This window comes from Thalia democratica, chromosome 5, assembly GCF_965202585.1.
Source record: "Thalia democratica chromosome 5, ktThaDemo2.hap1.1, whole genome shotgun sequence".
Classification (NCBI taxonomy): domain Eukaryota; kingdom Metazoa; phylum Chordata; class Thaliacea; order Salpida; family Salpidae; genus Thalia; species Thalia democratica.
Genome location: NC_139169.1, coordinates 11,985,876 through 12,001,960, shown reverse-complemented (window position 1 = coordinate 12,001,960; position 16,085 = coordinate 11,985,876). Strand labels below are relative to the sequence as shown.

Sequence of the window (16,085 nt, the reverse complement as noted above, 5' to 3'; positions counted from 1 at the left end):
AACCTTGTTTTAAACACTACATCATGCATACGTAATCTGTACTGTACATCTTTAATCAGTAATCTATAGTTTTATGTTTTAAATTAAGTTAAAAAGTATTTAAATAAAAAAGTAACTCCACTAAAATGTTTTTAAACATAATATCTATAGTTTATCAGTAGATAATAAACATTTTATAGTACAATACGAAATGAAAAACATATTTATAATTTTAAACTTTTCATAAGTTCAAACATTCATTAATTTTTATTAGAATTTTATCTAACAACAACTATTATAATCATCAATTTTAAAAATACAGAAAACGTCTTAATCGACAGTATATTTTATCGATTAATAAAATATCAAAACCCGTGTAAAAATAAATTAAACAATAAATTCATTAAAGAAATTTAAAAGTGCAATAAAAATAAAGGACAAAAAATTGCAGTAAAATTTTCTACGCATGAAATACTTTATCAGTCTAAATAAAAAATTGCATTCGTAGTTTTTGGTAAGAAAAAATAATGAAGCAAAAAGCAGTTCTTATTTACAATTGATCTAAAAAAATATTACAGATAAAATAAAAGTATTTTGATTTGTATTGCTTAGTTGTAAGACACTAAAAACTTTCGGCTGAAATTTCAATTGGCGTTTGGTTCTACAGCAAATGTCAAAATAAACAACTATTTATTACAGCTACATAGTATAATATGATTTTATTTCGAATCCCCTCATCCTGAGTTTAAACCTTCATTTAAAAAAAAATATTTAAAATAAATTCTCATTTAGTTTTTATCTTGAATCCTTTCAATCGAGTCCAGTTGATCATTGTTTGAGGAGATCTAAATAAATAAATAATTTACAACAGATCTTTGACATTTAATAATGAATAATAAATAATGATTTCACTTAACTTTTAAAAGTTAAATTTTTCTATAAAAGAAAATATTATGAAGTGTTTTAATATTAACATTTGTATTTCTTTTTATAACAATATAAACTGATGCAAACAATTTCATACTTATAAATTTACATAAAGTAAATACTTAATAACTTAGAGTATTCTTTATAACACACTGTCATATTATTTATATTCTAAATGAATTAAAAATTTAAACCCAAGTACAAAACATTTATTTTGAAATATTTTTTGACTACCTTTTAACTAACTTAAATTTGTTAAATTAAAAATAACACATAAAATCTAATAACTACCTAAACATTTAAATAAGTAACCAGAATAAATAGCTCATTACCTAAACAAATAAACTAATTATCTAATATAAATTATTTACCTGAATAAGTATATTAATTTAGCAAACAAATCTTCTTCTAATTCGTAAGCTTTCAATTCTCTAACAAGATGTATATCATGGATAAGTGTCCAAACTCTATCTACATTTGGAAGTTCTCTGTAATATATATTTAAGTATAAATATTGCAAATAATTATTTTATTTTATCATGGATAAGTATCCAAACTCTATCAAGATTTAGAAGTTCTCTGTAGTATATAAATAAATATAAATATTATGAATAATAATTTTTTATAATCATGGATAAGTGTCCAAACTCTATCAACATTTGGAAGTTCTCTGAAATAAATATTTAGTTGTAAATATTGTGAATAGTTATTTTATATTATCATGGATAATTGTCCAAACTCTATCAACATTTGGAAGTTCTCTGAAATAAATATTTAGTTGTAAATATTGTGAATAGTTATTTTATATTATCATGGATAATTGTCCAAACTCTATCAACATTTGGAAGTTCTCTGAAATAAATATTTAGTTGTAAATATTGTGAATAGTTATTTTATATTATCATGGATAAGTGTCCAAACTCTATCAACATTTGGAAGTTCTCTGTAATACATGTATAATTAAATATAATATTATGAATAATAATTTTATATTATCATGGATAAGTGTCCAAACTCTATCAACATTTGGAAGTTCTCTGAAATATATAGTTAGTTGTAAATATTTTAAATAATTATTTTATATTATCATGGATAAGTGTTCAAACTCTATCAACATTTGGAAGTTCTCTGTAATATATTATTAAATAAAAATATTTAGATTTTATATTTTCGTATCATGATGGATAAGTGTCCAAACTCTATCAACACTTGGAAGTTCTCTGTAATCAAAGTATAATTATATATAAATATTGTGAATAATTATTTTATGTTATAGTGGATAATTGTCCAAACTCTATCAACATTTGGAAGTTTTCTGAAATAAATATTTAGTTGTAAATATTGTGAATAGTTATTTTATATTATCATGGATAAGTGTCCAAACTCTATCAACATTTGGAAGTTCTCTGAAATATATATTTAGTTGTAAATATTTTAAATAATTATTTTATATTATCATGGATAAGTGTCCAAACTCTATCAACATTTGGAAGTTCTCTGAAATAAATATTTAGTTGTAAATATTTTAAATAATTATTTTATATTATCATGGATAAGTGTTCAAACTCTATCAACATTTGGAAGTTCTCTGTAATATATTATTAAATAAAAATATTTAGATTATATATTTTCGTATCATGATGGATAAGTGTCCAAACTCTATCTACAATTGTAAGTTATCTCAAAAAAAGTATATATTTAATCAAATAACTTTGTTGTAACAGTGATAAAAGTAAAATAGTACGAATAGTCATTATAATGCATGAAATTTAATATTTCTAGTTTATTTTTGATGATAAACGGAAAGAAGTACAAAATATCACGTTATAAGACCAAATTAATAAACTTTTTAAAACATTAACAGTTTACAAATAATAAAAAACATATTTTTCTACCTGATAATAATAGCTGGAACGAGATCAAAGAAAAGAAGTCGGAACAATCTTGCAGCCAACAAAACAAAAGTCACATAAAGTCCGATGATTCTGTTGAAATGCCATTTTTTTTTTTATAAGAAAACAAAAGTTCAAAAAAGAATCAAGCATTTTTATGACATAGTATAGTTAACAAGTTTATTAAAAAAAAAAAAAACGAAAATACTTTTGTAAAAATATGTGTCAAAATAAATTATTTTGCTACTAAAAATAAAATGTACAAACAGTCATACCCATAACTTGAGAAAAAAGCAAGGAACTCATTAGAAGCAATTTTATCGCTGAAAACTACCAAATGGAAAGGTTCAGTATTCGAAATTGTTTTGTTAGTGGGAACTATTCTCCACCAGTAATATGATCCCGAGTTCAGTAATCCGAAGTGTAGAGGCCTGTACAAGTCTGAAGTATCTGTGAAAGTTATATGCTCTATTATTTTCTAATAACTCTCTTAATATTGAAGCATTAGTGATAAATGTTATAAACCTGTTTAAAAAATAAAAACTACATCATAGTTAATTATGAAACTAAATATAAGTTTAAAACATTTAATAAAGTAACAATACTTCAACTATTTTGTTGAGTAATTAAAAACACTTCTTGCAAGGATGTTATACTCTTTTTAAAGAATACAAGTTTGTATACTAGTATATGTACTAGTAAACTTATTTGTAAACTTGTACTTATTTAATTAAATGTTAACAATCTTAATTGCAGATTAGTGTTTCTTAAACAAACCATTTTAATTGTAGTTAATAGTTAATATAGTTAACAACTTTTTCTGTAGATTAATCAATTATAACAAATTTAATCGTATGTATAATATAATAAACAGACTTAATTATAGATCAGTATTTATTATAATTTTAAAAAATGCAGTTTAACATTTTATATTATAAACATTAGATAAAGAAAAATTATTTGTATACTAGTATTTGTCATAGTATTAAAATTATTTGTATCTACTATTTAATATTACAAATAATTTATTTGTATCTAGTATTTAATATTACAAATAATTTATTTGTTGACCAATAATTATTGTAACAAACATTATTTGTATATTTTTTGTTAATTCAAACAAACTTGTTTGTATATATAAAAGAAATAAACAAACTTATTTGTAGAGTTGTACAAATTTTTTTATAAAATAAACAAACTTATTTGTAGAGTTGGAACACTTGCATCAGCTATATAAGCTTGTGAATAAATATAATTCGGTAATAAATCTGGTACTGACCTGTTTAATTAATTATTATATAACAATAATCATATAAAGTACATTAATTAAAAAAATATGCTACAAGTTTACAAAGCAACACAAAAATAAATAAATACAAACAAAACATACAGGAAATTATAGTCCATAAGTAAATTTAGTTTAGTCATTAATAAATTAGTTTATCAGCAAATACATTTGTGTTAAAATAAACAAACAAAACTGACAGGAAATTGTAGTCCATGGGTTTCGCTGCGGACACGTCCCTGGGACTGATGTCGGTTGTGGCGTTTCCAAACAGCCCGCTGTGCTCCAGTATATCTGCCAACTTTTTCCTTATTTCGGGGATTTTTTTCAAATCCTTGCTCGATGATCCTTCAACGTTTATAAGGTTCTGTTGGCCAGATCTAAAAAATTATAGTATTTGAAATAAATGTATAAAAAATAAAAACTATGTCATACAGAAATGTCGTAAAAACTTTTTGCTCTGAAATATACTTTTTTATTACTGAAAAATTAAATGTATTAAAGACTATGAAATGCATGAAAGTTAAGAAAAGAATATGAAATTCTGCCCTGAATTTTTTTTCAATTAATAGCTTAATTTGTATAGAGAAAAAAATATTCCTTTGTTAAAAAATTCAGCAAACCTAATAAAAAACAAAACAAAAAGCAATACGTAAATAGATAGTTTTATTGTAGTATTAAATATTAAACCTTTAGTTTTCCAATTTAAATAAAATTTATTAGTATATCTAAATATCTAACTTTGTAACTTTCAAGCTGAAATATACTTTATTAATATTATCAAAAATCTAACCTGGTAATTTTCCAGTTGAAGTAAATCTTGTTGGCAGTGTTGTTTCTCAACCTGTTGATGAGTTGTATTCCTTGCGAGGGACTGATCGTCCATATTGTGTTGGAATCCGAAGGAACTGAAACGTCTGACACCTGAGCCGCCGTGAATCCCTGGATGAAGTTGGGTGCTACCTGTGAGAAAATGAGAGATTTTTTAAAACAAATAATAGTTACCTGTGAGAAAGAATGTTGTAATTGATAAAATTAAGGGTACATTTTAAATTATACTACTGTACCATTGACAAGTAAAAAGTACAACAAAAAATAAAATTAGTGCTATATTTATTAATAAATCCCTGGATAAAGTTGGGTGCAACCTGTGAGAAAATGATAGAATAGAATTAAAAAATAAATAACTGCTACCAGTGAGGAAGGGTATTATTATTGATTAAGTTTAAAATTATGTATATAAAAATTATAAGGTTGATAAATAAAATGTGCAAAGAACAACAAAAAGAATTTGCACTTAAATACTTAACAGTTAAGTATATACTTAAATACTGAACTTCGATGATTATGATACTTCGAAGAGCTAAATTAAACTACACCTGAATAATAAACATATTTTGTACAGATATATAGTTATTTGTGTTTTCATTAAAGAAGTACAAGTAATAATTGTTGTTTGATTAGAAACATTTATTTAAAAAAAATAATTTAAAACATATTCATACCTCATTTTTGTATTCTTTGCCAAACTTGTTGAACTGTTCTTTCAAAGCTTCGAATCTTTTTGTTGAAAATTTCTTTATAGCAGGTTCGTCAGACGACAGTGTCAGTAATGGCTGAAAATTTTGAAAAGTTTAAAGACTTATCTTATTAACTGGCACAACAGTTAATGCAGTTAATAAAAAGGAAAACAGTTTTACTTATATGAAAACTAGCAGCAAAAGTATCGATTTGAACTTTAACTAGTACATACGTGTATTGTATATTGTATAAAAATATATAAACTAATTATTAAAACTAAAAGCACAAGTAGCAATATGAACTACAACCAGTATATGCATGATTGTTATAGATCCTGTATATACTTATTTGTATACAAATATAAAACAAATACTAACAGCATAAGTATCGATGTGAACTTGCACTTCAACGGTAACCGGGTCATTGGGTGTACCGGTGTAAGTTGTGACAGCGTTAGTAATCAGGAGCGGGAACCACAACATCAGGAATACAAGCAGTACCATACCTCCCCCCATGAGAAGTTTCCAGTATTTACTGTACTCAATACCACGGGCTTCTTCTAAGGACTAGAAAGTATATTTAAATATATTAAATATACTATTTACTGTAAGAAATTAAATTGAATTACAAATATTAAATATATAAACTAAACACAAAAATATATATCAATTATATTATCTACTGTACTCGATACCACGGGCTTCTTCTAAGGACTTGAAAGTAAACAGCAATATAATATTTAACAAACTAGATAGCAGATTTAAATATATTAAATATTTTATTTACTGTATATAACACCACGGGCTCCTTCTAATGGCTAAAAAGTAATTATAAATATATATATATCTATATATATGTCAAAATTATATCTATATCTATATATATATTAAGTATATTATTCACTATTAAAGAGTAAATTAAATAGTAAATATAAAACAATTATATATAGAATTTACTTTTACAAAGTAATTTAGATAATAATTATGAATGCAATAAATGTAATGTTTACTGTACTCTTTACCACGTGTTTTTCTAATGACTGTAATAAAAAATAAATTAGAAAACAAAAAACAATGACAAGTTTAAAACTATAATAACAATGTATTATTTCAAAATAACTTCCAAAAAAAACTTACTGAACTCTTAGCCTAAGAGTTTAAACGTTGTAAATTGTTTTAGTTGTTCTTGGCGATATACAGTATTTATGAGAATTTAAATACTCGACTGTTAAAGGTATGTAGGGCTATAAACTTAACAAATGCTTTTGTTAGATCTCAAATTTTCATTTATAACATATATATGAAAAGAATAAATAAACAAACTTATTCAATACTTCTCAAATTTTTCAGTGTGAATACATGGCATTCTACAGCACATAGGGCAAAATATATAAAATAAATAACTTTAAAAACCTTTTCAATACTTCTTAAATTTTTCAGTGTAAATATATGACACTCCACAGCCCACAGGGTCATCCATTCATACATTCTAAGTGAAGTATCTGAAAAAGTCCAGTTCATCAAAGCTGTTACCTCAGCAAAGAAGGGAATCGCTTGGTATCTGTTTGAATTGTTTTGCATTAAATTGTTTTGTAGATTTAAGTTAGTTTGGTAAACTATTGCCCCTATAATAGTCTTGAAACTAATGTGTGTTAAGCTTTCTAGTTACTTGAATTTAAAATAAAAACTAATCAACGAACTATAAAACAACTGCAAGGAAAGTTGATGAATATAATCTTGAAAATAAACAATTTAAAATAAGTTAAAATATAATAATTAAAATACTATTATTTGTAAAATTATATTTGTAAAATGTTATCTATTTTAGTAGTAAAACAAAAATAAAATAAAAATTTGAATGTAAAATAGCTAGTTTAGCCAGTAAATTTATAATCGTATTACAACTAAATATATAGAAATAATAAAATAAACGTTTTGAATATATAATAACTGATGTAACCGGTTGATCTCATAACCATATTTGTGTTAACAACAGTTGAATAATGTATAAAAAAAAACGTATTAACTATATAAAAATAAAACAAACGTTTTGAATATATAATAGCTGATATATCCAGTAGATCTCATAATCATATTTGTGTTCACAACAGTCGGGTATCCAACTTTTATCTGATTAGCAGATATCAACAAATAAACTGCCTTGAAAAAATACCATGCTTGCGCCCATGGGTTCTTATATAATGGACTGTAAAAATTATTAAATGTATTTAAATAGTTTAAAAACTTAATTATAATCCTATGCTTAATAACATAGATGTGAATATACTTTGCTTTAAACTAAACTTTAAAAACTTGAGTTTATATTTATCAATTTAAAAGACTCGTCAACAACTTACAAGTTTTCAAAAAGGACTGTCATAAAGAAAATAGCATAGTAGGATTTTTCAAAAAAAAAGATCAACTGTATATAAAAATAAAATTGAATTTTTTAAGTAACTCTTTTAAGCTATTGTAAAATAACATTAAAATGATAAATATCAAACCTCTGATTTACACCAGGTAGTATAAGGAATATATATACGTGAACACCTACAACTAATATCAAATGAAATATTAATTTTCCAGTTTGATTCTTTCTCAAGTACAACGCTCTGTCAGTAACTATCATCACAAACTGTGTAAGCAATAAATTGTTTTATTTTAGAAAATAACTTGCGAAAAAAACTTTAGGAGTATTTTTTATTTAAAGTTTATGGTGAATTAAACTTTTAATACTGTAAAAAATAAAACTTAATTTGAACAAACTATTTATCAACAAAATCAAACAGAACTTTGTTTTATTATATTTATCATACTTAACTAAACAAATATTACCTGTACGAATAACATAGCTAGAAAACCAGATGGAACTTTGTTTTGTAACAGACCTTGAATTGCATTACTGTTTACATTCACATATTTCTGTTGAAATAAGTTAAAGTTAATTGAAAATGTCTTCAACATACTTTTACTGAAAATGATAAGTAGTCAAATAAGTAGGTGTTTAAAAAAGTATACCACTTAAATTCATATGAATTTAATTTCCTAAAAAATTTAAACTTTCAAATATTTTTCTAAAATGTTGTATCTATCAATACTAATTTGTTTTATCGCTTTAGAAAAAATAAATCAACTAAAACGCACCCCGAAAGCTTGATATCCGAATATGACGATGATGGTGTTTATGAGGTCACAACTCAACATGTATACATACAAATCAGTGACAGTGGTGTACCTCTGCCTCACAATACCCCAGTAGAACACTATTGGGCTGAACAGGTAGTCTTGCAAACTGTATGGTTTGTTCAAAAAATTTGAAAGTAATAATAAATAACAAAAACTCATAAACAATTTACCATATCTATGAGGGTAAAAAATCATTCTCAGCAACAATTATATGCAATATGTATGTCTAATTATAGAAACATTTATTTCAAAAAGTTTTTAAACTAATTGTAGTTAAGTGGTTGTTATTCGATGAACAAAAAATATAAAAGCAAAATTATAAGGAACATTAAAAATAAGATATTTAAAGAGTGTTTTTTAAATTAAAAGAAAAGACAAAAAAAGAGTGTTATGATCAACAAAATACTTTGTTTATTATCATAATTTTTATTAGTACACAGTTTTCATGAAAAAAACATTTAAAATACAAAGTGTTTTTACAATTTACTAATAATAATAAAACATGTGCTAAGTGCTTTCTAAAACATGCTAGTGATTTTTACCGTGATTATAGGATCCATGTACATTACTTCTGCAATATTTAGTTAAAGAATAATAAAAAAGTTATTCAAACTCTAATATACACTATTATCTCACTTTTTTGTTTATTTTTTTAAACAAAAACAACCTTAACCAGACAAATATTTATCTTTTCTATCTTAATAATAGATTAAAAGATCCATATAACATCACTTCTGCAAAGTTTTTAGCTTAAAAAAAAAATGTTTAAACTCCTATATACACTATTTTTCAACTACATTCTTATTGTTTATACAAAAAAAAACCTTAATAAAATAAATATTTTTTTATTTTTCCTTCTTATCTATTTAAAACCGTTAAATTAATTTACTACTCTAGCTATTTTAAATTATTTTTACTTTTTAGTGTAAACACATAATTTAGCTAGTTTAATAAACAAATATAACAAACGTTTTCCTCTTTCCCTCTTTGGATCTGATCTCTGCGTTGATGGCTCTTTTGATAATCTTCTTCTCGTTTCGTCCAATCAGATCACTGGATTTCACGTCTTCAAGATCGTTTCTCATAACTTCCGCCTCACGCGATATAAGAGTGTTTGTTGCGCTGTCCGTGTCAAGTTGGGTGGAAGATAATGGAGATTCTTGTAAGTAGCCTGTTAAATATATGTTTATTAATTATATTTGTTTTAAATGTTATATATACAGTTTACTTTTTTATGTTTTTATCATATTTGTCAGTGTCAAGTTGGGTGGAAGATAATGGGGATTCTTGTAAGTATCCTGTAAATTTGTGTTTATTAATTATATTTGTTATTTGTTTATTTTAAGTTTAATTTAATTGTCAGTGTCAAGTTGGGTTGATGATACGGGAGATTCTTGTAAGTATCCTGTTGTTTAATTTTGATTTTTTTTATATATAATTATCAGTGCCTAACTGGGTTGATGATATGGGTGATTCTCGTAAGTATCCTGTTAAATATGCGTTTGTTAATTACATTTTTTTTAAATGTTATATATACAGTTTACTTTTTTATGTTTTTATCATATATGTCAGTGTCAAGTTGGGTGGAAGATAATGGGGATTCTTGTAAGTATCCTGTAAATTTGTTTAATTTATTATTAATTTTAATTTTATTGGCAGTATCAAGTTGGGTTGAATATTCTTGTAAGTCGGCTGTTAAATTGTTAAATATTTTATCATTAATTATAGGGTATTCTTGACGGTATGCTGTGAATTTGATTAATTTATTTTTTATTTACATCTGATAATTATCAGTGTCAATTTAAGTTGATGAGGTTGTTAATTTGTTTAAATGTTCATATATATTTTTTTTAATTTAATCATTAGTTTCAAGCTGCGTTGAAGATATAGGGGATTCTTTAAATTAGACTAAAAATTAATTAATTACTTTATTTATTTTATAGTTTTTTTTATTTCCATGTCTGGTTGAGTTAAAGTAGGGGATTTTTAAAAGGTTGCTGTAAATCTTGATTAAATAATTTAAATTATATTACTTTGATGTATTTATTTATTTTTAGCAAATTACGAAGACGTGAAAATTTTGTTTAACTTTTTTACAACTTTTTATAATATCAAAGTAACAGAATCTTATACTAACTTTTTAGCTATCAAAAAAACTTCATAAGCTACCAAAAGACTTTAGTTGTAATATTTGTTTCAACGATAGGTTAGCACAAGCAAAAATCGTATAAGCACCACTAAAAAAATTATTTGTTTATATAGATAACTATAAATAAAAAATTTTCTGACCATCATTATTGTTACCAGATTCTTCCTGCAAATCGGGTAGCAAATAATTTTTTTCAGAACTTTCCGGTATTTTTTCGTATTTTCTCCTTCTAATCGTTCCGCTTGGACCTGGTACTTCTTCTGGTGCTGTTATTATAAAATTTATAAGTATGTATAGAGTTATAAAGATACAGTTTTTATTTTTACTTTTTGTGACAAAATGTGTGAGACAAGTCAAAAATAATAAGAAAATGAAAAAAAAAAAAATTTTTGTTTTTACAGGATTTGAAATTTTATATAAGACCCAACGAATAAAAAATTCAACATCAACCTTAGTAATGCCAACTATGCATATAAAAGGATATTGCCATAGTAAAATATATACAAAATTATTAAACTACATAGTATGAAAGTAATTTTTATGCCAACGTACACACACAGTTATTGTAAGAAAAGAATGCATTTTTTAAGAAAGCAAATAAAATATCACATTAATTTGTTTTAAAGTTAGGTGTATCTTAGAAGAACACAGCTTCATCAACAATTGGTACCCTAATCCACACTACACCAATATAAATATGTTGATATAAACATATATATATATTTATATATATATATAAATACTTACCTTCATCTTCAGTTTTCTGTTCCTTCTGAATAGCTTCCTTGTCGGCTTCCATCAGCGCTGCTTCGTACGGATCATTCTGGTTATTCCCCTTCAGTAAAACTCTCACAATGTCGTGAGTGTCGTACAAATTATCCTCTTCCCACAATCCCACTTTCTGTAGAGAGGTAAACTTTTATTTAAACGGTAAAATATTTGTTACATCATAGGGTAGCTTTTTTGAAATACTTCTTATCAGATAAAATAAAACACCGGCGAAAATCTACAGAGCCTAAGCCTGGATTTACTTAGTTCATTACAATTTTATATAAGTTTAATACAACTAACCTTGACAATACCCTTATGGAACTCAATCAGTAGTAACTGAAACAAATTCATTAGCGCCCAACTTGGCGACTTGGTTATTCCTATCATGCTAGGTAGCCAGTATGCCTCGTTTGCTCTTTCTTTTATTTCGCCTTCTACATAATTGAACGTGAACAAATCGAATTGAAACAAGCATTGTATGCATAAGGTTACCTGTCATGAAAGATAGTTTAAAATCAATAAGTTATTTGAATTTAATCTTTAATAGCAACTGTCTCTTGATATTGTTTAGTAAAAACTAACAATTTAAGAAACGACTTTAAAAACTTATAAATTGTTTTTTTTTTCAAGTTTCTTGAAAACAAAACAAAAAGATACAACTTGCATAAAAAGTAAAAAAACAACAGTATCAAAAATTGAAGACAATAAAACTTTTCAAAAATTCGTTATAAAAGATTAAAGTATTATTATTTTCATCAACAAACTAACATTGAGATAAATGACACAGAACTTCCAGTATCTGGTGCTGGGTCTGGGTACTCTGAAAGCCGCATAGAAGAACACAGAAAGCGGTAACACAGCTGATATTAGTGAAGCATTCAGCATCAGGTTCAAGATCATAACTATGTAGCACACAAGTCCACTCTGCGCTAAACTGTAGTACCTGTTAAATAAATAATAAAAAATCTTAATTCAATATCATTACTATGTAGCACACAAGTCCACTCTGCGCTAAACTGTAGTACCTGTTGAATAAATAATAAAAAATCTTAATTCAAGATCATAACTATGTAACACACAAGACCACTCTGCGCTAAACTGTAGTACCTGTTGAATAAATAATAAAAAATCTTAATTCAATATCATTACTATGCAGCACACAAGTCCACTCTGCGCTAAACTGTAGTACCTGTTAAAATAAATAAATAATAATTTATCAAAATTAGTATCATAGCTATGTAGCACACAAGACCACTTAGCGCTAAACTGTAGTACCTAGAAAGTGACAAAAATTTCAATATACACTGTACAATTGTCGATGGGTTTTTAAACTACATATAATGTAAAAGTATCATTACTTTGTAGCTTAGGGTTAAACTGTAGTACTTGTGAGTATGTTTTTATAATATTTATTATAAATGAGCCTACTTTGTGATATACAACCCTAATTTAATAGTTTTTTGCTATTAATCATTATAAATATATATTTATATATAAACTTACCACAATGCATTTCCGAGTTGTATGAATGGATGTTTATTTTTATCAAATCTGAATTTCTGTTTTGCTTCCGTATTTGCCGTTTCACTGTAAAAGTAATTAGTTAGAATGCTGCAAAATTAGTAAAATAACTACAAAATGTAAATTTAGAATATATAATTGTGTTAAAATATACATAGTTAAACATATTACATGTAAAACTCATAAATAAATTTGCTAACTTAAAATTAATTAGTACTATCTTAATGTGAACAACTGAAATATTTATACTTAATCTTTTACTTAATTGTATGCAATAAATAAAACTAATAATTCATGTAATAGTTTTAAAATTATTTATTTAGATAAAACTAACAAAACATGTTTCATTTTATCTTTATTTAATTAAAATAAACTAACAAAGCGTGAATTAATTCAACTTTATCCATTCCACCCATTATTGAACTGTTTACTCCACTGTTTGATGAGTCCAATGAATTCCCTGCTTCTTCCTATATAATATTAAAAAATTAATTATGAAAGTATTTGTTTATATTTTAATTGGTAAGCTTAGCTTTTCATTGTAAGACAAAATGTAAAAATATTATCTGTTAAAGAACATAAGGAGCTCCAACATTGTTGTTTACCAAAAAATAAAATTTACTATTATATGAAAGCTTTTATTGTAAACTACAAGCCAGTTTTAATGGAATTAAAAATTCTATTTTATTTATTTTGTAAAACTTTGTAAAAAAATTCAGATACAAATGTATAGACCGTAAATTTTTCACTGTCAATTTTATCTGAAACTTAAAAATTCACTAAAAATATATTTTCTCCTTCATGTTTTAAACTAGAGACCTTATTTGTTTAGGAAAAATATTGAAGCTAGATGTATAAACTATAAGTTAGTTTTTAAACAACATGATCTTTTTTATTAATTTTTGTAATATAGACGTTTTTCAAAAAGTTTCCAATTAAAACGAATGAATCGCAACTCACTTTTTTTCAAAACATTTCTATATAGTTTAAAAGACTTTGATTGTTGGGATTTTTTAAATATTAAAACTTTTGACAAAAAAAAAACAAAAATGAGCGTTTGTTTAACAATTTTAATTTATATAAATTAATGAAAGTTCTGCATTGATTCAATTCGAATATCAGTAATGGACTTCCTGTGAAAATTTGAAGAAGATTGGTTAATAAATTGACTTTGATCGTTTTTACCTCAAAGGTTTATTTGAACTTTTTAAGTATTTTTGACAGCTCAGATATAACTCTACAAAATAAGTTCGATTTGTATTTAAAAAACAAGATAGACCCACTAAACCTTATTAACTGAACCTCTAGTTACAAACCAAACTAAACTACAAACTTTTAATACTGATGTATATTGTACATTTCTTCAAAAAGTTGTATCTAGTTTTTGTACAAATAAGCTGTTCATTCGAAATAAGTGTTTAAGTTAATGAAATTATACATCTCCCAACAACCACATTCGTTATCAACTTAATTATTACGTCACAAACTGACCAGATCGTTCATTGCGATTTCAGCTCTCTCGAGCTCCAGAGTTTCGAAAACAATTCGGTATTTGAAGTTGCTCATGTTTATGTTATGTGCAATAGCTGATGCCAAGTCCTTTACGGCTACTGATAACTTGTCCAACAATGTCCGTACTGTTTGAATAGTGAACAAATTGTTAAACATTGGTTTATAACACACAGTTCTGAATAACTTATTAAAAAAAACGTTTTTGCATAAATTTTATTTTTTCCTTTCTTAAATGTGAGTTTTAAGACACAGTAGGAGAAATTCTCGGAAAAAGTTTAGATAGTTTGTAAAATGTTTGACTAGTTTTTTTTACTATGAAACCTTAGAAAAAATAATTTAAATTATGTAAGAAAATAAGTAGTATAAAAATAATAAGCTCTTTATTCACGAAACTTTAAATAAACAAATTTTTGCTTGAAAACTTTAAAAACAGCATTAATTATTTAAAAAAAATCAGTTAAAAAATTATAAATTTTGTTAATTTTTCACAGCAATCAAAAACCACTAATAAAAGCAAAAAGCACATGTAGTAGTTATGTTAGAGTATAAAATATTAGTTCTACTTAAAGTTGTTATGGTAAAAACAAATAAGTCATTAATAATCTTATTACTAGATAAAACTTAAAATATAACAAACTTAAGTCTTAAAACAAATTATTTAAATGTTCAATATTTGTCACTTTTATCTTCAAAAACAGAGTACAAACCAATTATGAAAAACTATTAAAACTAAAAGTTATTGAAGAATATATTGCAATTCCAATCTATAAAGTTTATTTAAAATTTTTAGGAATATAAAACAAATCAATTTATTTTGATTGACTGCAAGCACTCTAACTAAAGTCTAATAAATTTACTTTCTTTCCAGTGATGTTTAATTGATTCCTGGATATCTACCAATCATAAATTTGTTATATTTATGTATAAATATAAACGTATATTGTCAGCAGAATATTTTAAAAATAATTTGTTAGTACAGCTTGTTAAATTAGGGGTTACATCTAGTTTATTTTATACATTGTACTTTCAGTTCAATGACAAACCATATTCTTATTGCCGTTAACAGAACTTATTGAAACATATATTATGTTATTATGAACAGCGCACTTTTAAAAACTTTGAATATAATGTTTTAGTTATTTGTTTAGTAAATGAAACGATTATATACAACAGAAAATGATAGTTTTAAACTCGTAGCCACAAAACAGACGTGATATAAAACTTTTGGTTTCTAAAAAAAATGCAGACTTAAAATATTAAGTTGTAAACTATAACTTCTTGAATTTAAATCGATGAAAAAGCTAAGTTAATATTGCCACACTTTCAAGACTTCGTTAATTCTC

The 16,085-nt window shown here is 25.0% G+C and overlaps 1 protein-coding gene across 3 annotated transcripts in view; it reads right to left on the bottom strand.

The window, feature by feature from the left end:
* Positions 1–356: 356 nt before the first annotated feature.
* Positions 357–16,085, bottom strand: part of LOC145837195 (piezo-type mechanosensitive ion channel component 1-like) — a 49,204-nt gene continuing 33,475 nt past the window's right edge. For 2 of the 3 annotated variants that reach the window (XM_082944964.1, XM_082944966.1), the window contains 23 exons: positions 15,600–15,635; positions 14,722–14,867; positions 13,609–13,700; positions 13,213–13,296; positions 12,478–12,652; positions 12,010–12,201; positions 11,686–11,839; positions 11,079–11,204; positions 9,759–9,960; positions 8,748–8,895; positions 8,439–8,525; positions 8,108–8,238; positions 7,651–7,809; positions 7,017–7,164; positions 5,982–6,170; positions 5,589–5,699; positions 4,877–5,046; positions 4,284–4,463; positions 3,998–4,077; positions 3,074–3,248; positions 2,802–2,891; positions 1,278–1,394; positions 357–824 (listed from right to left, as the gene is read on the bottom strand). In XM_082944964.1, the coding sequence (XP_082801090.1) occupies positions 764–824; positions 1,278–1,394; positions 2,802–2,891; positions 3,074–3,248; positions 3,998–4,077; positions 4,284–4,463; positions 4,877–5,046; positions 5,589–5,699; positions 5,982–6,170; positions 7,017–7,164; positions 7,651–7,809; positions 8,108–8,238; positions 8,439–8,525; positions 8,748–8,895; positions 9,759–9,960; positions 11,079–11,204; positions 11,686–11,839; positions 12,010–12,201; positions 12,478–12,652; positions 13,213–13,296; positions 13,609–13,700; positions 14,722–14,867; positions 15,600–15,635 (3,053 nt within the window). In that variant the 3' untranslated portion in view covers positions 357–763. The remainder of the gene's footprint in view (positions 825–1,277; positions 1,395–2,801; positions 2,892–3,073; positions 3,249–3,997; positions 4,078–4,283; positions 4,464–4,876; positions 5,047–5,588; positions 5,700–5,981; positions 6,171–7,016; positions 7,165–7,650; positions 7,810–8,107; positions 8,239–8,438; positions 8,526–8,747; positions 8,896–9,758; positions 9,961–11,078; positions 11,205–11,685; positions 11,840–12,009; positions 12,202–12,477; positions 12,653–13,212; positions 13,297–13,608; positions 13,701–14,721; positions 14,868–15,599; positions 15,636–16,085) is intronic. The other variant, XM_082944967.1, reaches the window with a different exon arrangement.